Raw genomic sequence first — 6357 nt, forward strand, 5'->3', positions numbered from 1 at the left:
ATGATAAGAATGAAGCATACGACTTTGAAGAAAAAAATTAAAATGAAATTATTAATATTTAATTATATAAATAACGTTACTTTATTTTTCATCCTCTTCGTAATCCTATCTTACTTAATAACCTAAAACCACAATAATTTTATTGATTAGTATTGGCAGGATGAAGTAAACAAAGGTAATAATTAAACATGACGCTAAATGGCGTTGTTGTAATTTAATAGTAAAAAGGAATTAATTAAATTTGATTCTAAAAACGTATTAAATTAATTATATAATTAGTTCAAATAATTAAAAATTCACTTAACGAATTTCTTAATTATTTATAATTAAAAAAAAATTATTACCAACTTAAATCTGTATGTTTCAAATGTGTCAAATTCTCTTTTTGACAGATCATGAAGTTGAAATTAAACAATTTGAAATATCTCAAAATATTACAAGAGGAAAAACGGGTTATTTACTTTATTTTCTATCCCCCTCTTACTCCCATCCTCACTTTATAACACAATATAAGTCGGACGAATAAACCGCAACACGAAGCGGACTCTTCCCATATTATTCCAAAAATTTCATTACCCTTACATTGTAGTTTTGTTGTTGTATCCTCATATTCGTTCGAAATTACCCCGAAAGTATAACTAAATAAACGCTCACTTTGTTCTAAAAATCAATTAAATTGAGGTTAAAACATTTATGACGCAAACGTCAATTTGACGTTAAATGTCAAAAAAATGCTTAATATGAAATATTTTTTCTGGATTTTATTTGATCCCGTAATGTTTCAACCTGACGCAACTTGTACAAAACGCGCGCGCAGATTGGGCGCGTAACCACCGCGGAAACACCATAAAACCGAATTTGTAGCTTGCGAGTACTCACTTCGTATCGGCGACGATCCCCAGAAACATCTTGTCTGCTTTAAAGCTCAACGTAGAACAAGTTCATCAAGTTCCCGCAGAAAGAGGTGAGAAAAAATTTCATTTAAAACTTTTGTATTATTACCGGATTATTTCCATGAGCAGCTTTTTCTTGTTTTTTACTTTGAGCTGAGAAGATTTTGAAGTAATCTACATCGGGTTTAAAAGTAACTTAACGGATTAAGACCGTTTAATGATTTAAAAGTAAATCCCGGCGCATCCACCAATTTTAAAAGTTTAATTATAACACACAATGTTGTTCATAAAGTATTTATAAATTAAATCATTTAAATCAGTCGAGCCGTTATACTGAGAGTACTTAAAATATTATTTATCCGAGAGTGCATTCGACTGAAAAATAATGCTAATTGAACTTTATCCAATCGATCGAACGGTAATTTATACAAGTTACAGTTCTTGCAACAGTTCCACGAATCTGAAACCAATGAGCTATGCGTAATTCGATTCCAACTTACTGCAATAAGATAAAAAAAGATTAAATTCAAAACCCTTTCAGTTTCCAATAAAATTGGATCTTATCAATTTGTGAATTAGATTTTATTTCGATTTCCTTATCGAGAAAGAGAGAGATTCAAACAAGAATTAGATTTTCTAATAAAATAAAGATGCAATTTCAAAAATGAGTCGATGTTTTCCAGTTGGGATTTTTTGTTACCGCATAACACAAAATTGGAATTGTATCGGATGAAATAATAACCATCGAGAACAAATATTGAAATCGAATAACCGCAACGCCGTAGAAATTCAACATAGCCGGGTGAAAATTTTCATTGGAATTAACCATAATTGAAACATTAATTAATAATCATGATAATTTTAAATCATTTAGGACTATTTTATACTAATGTATTTAAAATTACTAAAGGTATCAAGAGTTGATGTTGATTTTATCACACCCTAAAAAAATATTTCATTAAATACGAAACTTTCGTCTCGTTCTTTTCGATTCATGTTTTTATTCGATCTTGAGGTAATGGAAAAGCGGTTCGATTCTGTGTAAACTGCGTTTGATTCGTTCCATAAAAACAAATACGACAAATTGAAAATAAATTTAAAAAGAGATAAATCTAAAAATGATAAAATTAATAAATAGAAATGTACCAAGAAGAAATTATGTACTTTTAATTAAAGAATTTAATTGTTTCTCTTGTCACTGGAATGTAAATGCTTTTCAATTTTTCAACTTTTTTACTGCAAACTGGGGGTTATTGGGGTTAAGTGTTTGAGAGCACCATCTAACACGAACGCGACAAACGAAATTAAGGGGATTAATTGAGAGGACGTTGTTCATTGTTTTTGAATTTCCGTCCAAAACGAACATCGAAATGAATGCCACTGTTGCAGGATATTGTCAATGTCAATCAACGGGGACTTAAACTTTTTCTTTTATTCTTTCGGCCCCTAAAAAAATTTTAATTATAAATTTTAAGCCGGATTAAATCCGATTTCAATAATTATCGATGTTATTAGTTCTTATAGACTTCAATACTTATAATATAACATACCTTTGCGATACTTACAATCTCTATTTCGATTTAAACACAATTACTTTCTTCGATTGTATCTTTTCTATCATTTGAATTGAAAGGATGTGATCTAATAATTTGACCTCAGCAGTACTTAATTGTCATTCAAAAACAAGTTGAAAAAAAAAATAGATTAATGTAAAAATATTTTAGAGTAAACTTACATTATTTTTGATTTAAACATCTCTTAAATTCTTGAAAGCCTCCAACAACATCGCCTATTGTTGATAAAATACGATTGTATTGCTAATTGCTTAGCAACCCAATTAACATCCAAAAGCCACTTAAATATTTCATGAGATGGCGCCACAACTATTTTCTTTTAATAAAAATTACTACTAATACTACTATTATTTATGGTAAATTAAAATAAAGATAAATATAGTATTTTCATTAAAAATAAACTAAAAGTACTCACAGAAATTCGCCTTTTTTTACAAGATTTTCCTTTATAGATAACCTGGAGCAAATTATATGTTTATTTAAACGATTAGTATTTCAACGAAAACTTACCTTAAAATCGCTTGGAGCACGAAGATATCTTGAAAAGATAATCCGATATGATGAATGATTAAGTTCTTTTTATTAAAAAAACGATATTTTTGATAAAACCAAAACCAAACTTAAACGTCAAATGTCAAAGATAAAAATTAGTACTGAAAGTAAAACAGAGATGGAGCTGGTTTATTTAATAATTATATAAAATTAAAACTTTTTTTTTTATAAAATACCTTATAAAATACCTTAATCGATTTAGATCGATTTGATTAAAAATCATTACAATATATTTAATTTTTAATTGAAAAACACGAAATAATTAAAAAAAATATTAATATTAAGTTTATTTGAATGATGTGAAGATTCTTAATTTCATGAAAACTTACCAAAAAAAATCTCTTGGGTTACTTATAAAAATCTTGAAATATAATCCGAGATGATCAATGATTAAGCCATAATAAGATTTGATTAAAACTAAACGTTTTTTTTTATAAAAAAATCGATTTTCTTAATAAGAACCTCACATAAACGTCAAATGCCAAAATAATAATTAGTACTAAAATTAAAACAAAGATGGTGCTGATTTAATAATTAATAATTTACATATTTATTTTTAGGTATACTTTAATTATTTAATAATTAGTTATTAGAACATTCAGAAACTAACAATTATTTCGTATCAATCAAATAAAACGTGTATTGGACCAAAAATCGTTCAAGTCGAGACAGAACTTGTCAAAACTTGAATGTGACGTCCTTTGAGTTGTAAAAATCGTATTTTTTCGAACTCGTTCCGCATGATTGATTTAAACCGCGATGGTTAAAATCTAATTTAATACATAATAGCATTCTTAATCGATTAAAATTCAATACACAATATCACTAATTTATCTCCTCCGCAAATGCAGACTAATCAAAATTAATTAGCTTTCCGTTTACAAGAACGTGTATATACGTGTATACATTTGCAATTTAGCAATTCAAATGCAGTGTTTGCTTGGTTCGACGTCTGAGAATATAAAATAACTCGGTTTAGTTCTGATCAAAGAGATTTATAGTATAATTTTTATTAAAAAGAAATTGGGTTGTCGAAGATTCACGGTTCATGTCAAAAGGAATTATTCGACAATCGAAACGGAATAGGTCTTATTTAGTATTCAAAACGCAGTTCAACTCGATACACCGGCCGGAAATGATGTCGAATAACTTTATGCATCGCGTAGAAATAGCAATTTCGGTGGAAAACCGATAAATCACCAGAATATAAATTTGGCGTCAACAATTATTATCTTTGTTTTCAGGAAAAAAATCTTATATTCAACAATGTCTTCTTTAACAATGCTTCAATTATTCTCAAGACTTCTCCTTTTATTATGTATCGCTTCGATGGTTTCCTCTTCGCCAAGGCCCCACTTCGGAGAGGTCAACCCTGTAAGTAATTGATTAATTAATTAAAATCGTTTGATTTGTTGTTAATTTAGTTGTTTCAACTCATTAAACTCATTTCTCCTTTTCTTTCTAACTTTTTTAATCACCAGCAAGAAGATTTTTGATGTGTTTGTGTAGTTAGTGCTCGTTGTGATGCAAAAAAATCCAAATTTGACAAACATGACATTTGACGTAATCTAATACAGGATGATCGAAAGGACTTTTTGGATTTTCTCCAAGAAATCAACGACGAAGAGATGAATAACGATGAGAATTCGTTTTCTTCAAGTGGAATCTCATCTTTGGATCCGTTTTTAGACGAATTTGTGTTGATGAAGCGGATTTCGAACGTTAATCAGCGGGAAATTCAACGCAGAAACGCGCTCAAGAAAAAATTAAGGATTAAGAACGAAAGGAGGGAATTTATTCCGTGCTTTTTTAATGCTGTGTCGTGTTTCGGATATTTTTAAATTAATAAAATGTTTATCAATTTAGATCAAGTGTAAATTAGATTAATTAAAAATTAGATGAATTGTGTTTTTTTTTATTTTTTCATACCCCGGGTTAACCTAAAACAACTCACAAAAAAACTAAATTAATTAAAAATAATAAATTCTTTTTTAGACCGACCAAGAATCAACCGGATTTTTAGAATCCTCGAATTTATCGAACGAGCAAATGGAACAGTTGGTGCAGAAGCTTTTGGAGTACAACAACAGATACCCCGGTTACCCCTCAGCTTGGGAGAGATTGTTGAAGAGCCCCGAAATGAAGAGGCAAAGTCGTTTTAGACAATGCTATTTTAACCCGGTGAGCTGCTTCAAGAAGTAAATCAAAAACAAAATTTTAATGTTCATCTTCGATAATCTTTGTTCCAAGTTCTGATCTACCATGTACCTACTTTAAAAAATTAAAATCCAAACATTGTAGTAAAATAAAATGTAATAAAACAAATTAGGATGAATAAAAATTATATATAATCAAAAATTGTTCATATTTCAACACAAAACGGGTCTAATATCCGCTTGAAATTAATTGAGAAATCTCTTCAATTAAAACTAGAATTCGCGCATCCGCTTTTGTTTCAACAGTTGTTAATTTGTTACTTTCTGAAGACAAATTCCTTCTCCTCAACTTGGAGTAACGCGAGCTTTTAGTGTCACTAACTAATTCGTTTATAAGTCTTGCAGCTTCGTCAATTTGAATTCCAAATGCGACTCAATTTGAGTTTAACTTCCATTTTAGAGATGATCCAACTCCTACGACATCTTAAAATTAAATTTCCGCTTCGATAGTTACAACTTAGATTTAATGTTAACGATTTACTGATATTGTATAACTTGTACTTCTAAAAATCGGTTCTCTTTATAAAATTATTATGTCAACGTAAACGTCAAATGTCGCGATGAGGATTAGTACTCAAAGTAAAACAGAGATGGGGCCCGTTTATGAAGCTTCTCAATTTCACGAAAACTTACTAAAAAAAATTACTTGGGTTATTACTTAAAAGTATCAATGATTAAGTTATATTAAGATTTAATTAAAACTAAGCGTTTTTTTATCAAAAATTCGATTTTCTTTATGAAATCCCAACAAAAACATCAAACGTCAAAGATGAGATAGTACTCAAAATAAAACAGAGATGGAACTGATTTCTTTCTGTGTATTAAATTAAATTTTCCGTCGACCGTGTATTTATATGATTTATAAATGTATACAAAATCATTCATTAATGACACCTATTAATAAACGATTTTCTATTAATAAACGATTTTAAGAAAGTCCGACCGAACTAAATAGTAGTCAATTTAATAAATATTCTCCAATGAAATTTGTAATACCGACCCAACCGACCACTATATCTATTCGGTAAGACTACAAAAATAAATTATGACACATTAAAAGTGAGGTTATTTTGCCAGTGACAGAATTGGGAGATTTTTCAACGATGGATTTTCTCTATTTTG

General features: G+C 29.1%; 1 protein-coding gene and 1 long non-coding RNA gene across 2 annotated transcripts; one reads left to right on the forward strand and one right to left on the reverse strand.

Annotated features, from left to right (window-relative positions):
* The first annotated feature begins 717 nt into the window (after positions 1–717).
* Positions 718–5371, forward strand: LOC111426484 (Allatostatin C). Its single transcript, XM_071196020.1, has 3 exons — positions 718–964; positions 4264–4393; positions 5015–5371. The coding sequence occupies exons 2-3, from the start codon at positions 4286–4288 to the stop codon at positions 5219–5221; spliced, it is 315 nt and encodes a 104-aa protein (XP_071052121.1). The 5' UTR covers positions 718–964; positions 4264–4285; the 3' UTR covers positions 5222–5371.
* Positions 1789–3109, reverse strand: LOC139429809 (uncharacterized). The gene is made up of 5 exons (XR_011640382.1): positions 2978–3109; positions 2629–2924; positions 2444–2557; positions 2058–2339; positions 1789–2005 (listed from the first exon to the last, which is right to left on the reverse strand). It is a non-coding gene; the product is annotated as an uncharacterized lncRNA (long non-coding RNA).
* Positions 5372–6357: the final 986 nt, after the last annotated feature.

Source organism: Onthophagus taurus, chromosome 5 (genome assembly GCF_036711975.1).
Source record: "Onthophagus taurus isolate NC chromosome 5, IU_Otau_3.0, whole genome shotgun sequence".
Lineage (NCBI taxonomy): Eukaryota > Metazoa > Arthropoda > Insecta > Coleoptera > Scarabaeidae > Onthophagus > Onthophagus taurus.

What these genes read in the sequence shown, in the direction of transcription:
- LOC111426484 (XM_071196020.1), top strand. Translation starts at nt 4,286, where the DNA reads ATGTCTTCTTTAACAATGCTTCAATTATTCTCAAGACTTCTCCTTTTA. An exon ending in ACTTCGGAGAGGTCAACCCT is followed by an intron (nt 4,394 to 5,014) that starts GTAAGTAATTGA and finishes ATTCTTTTTTAG; the next exon opens with ACCGACCAAGAATCAACCGG.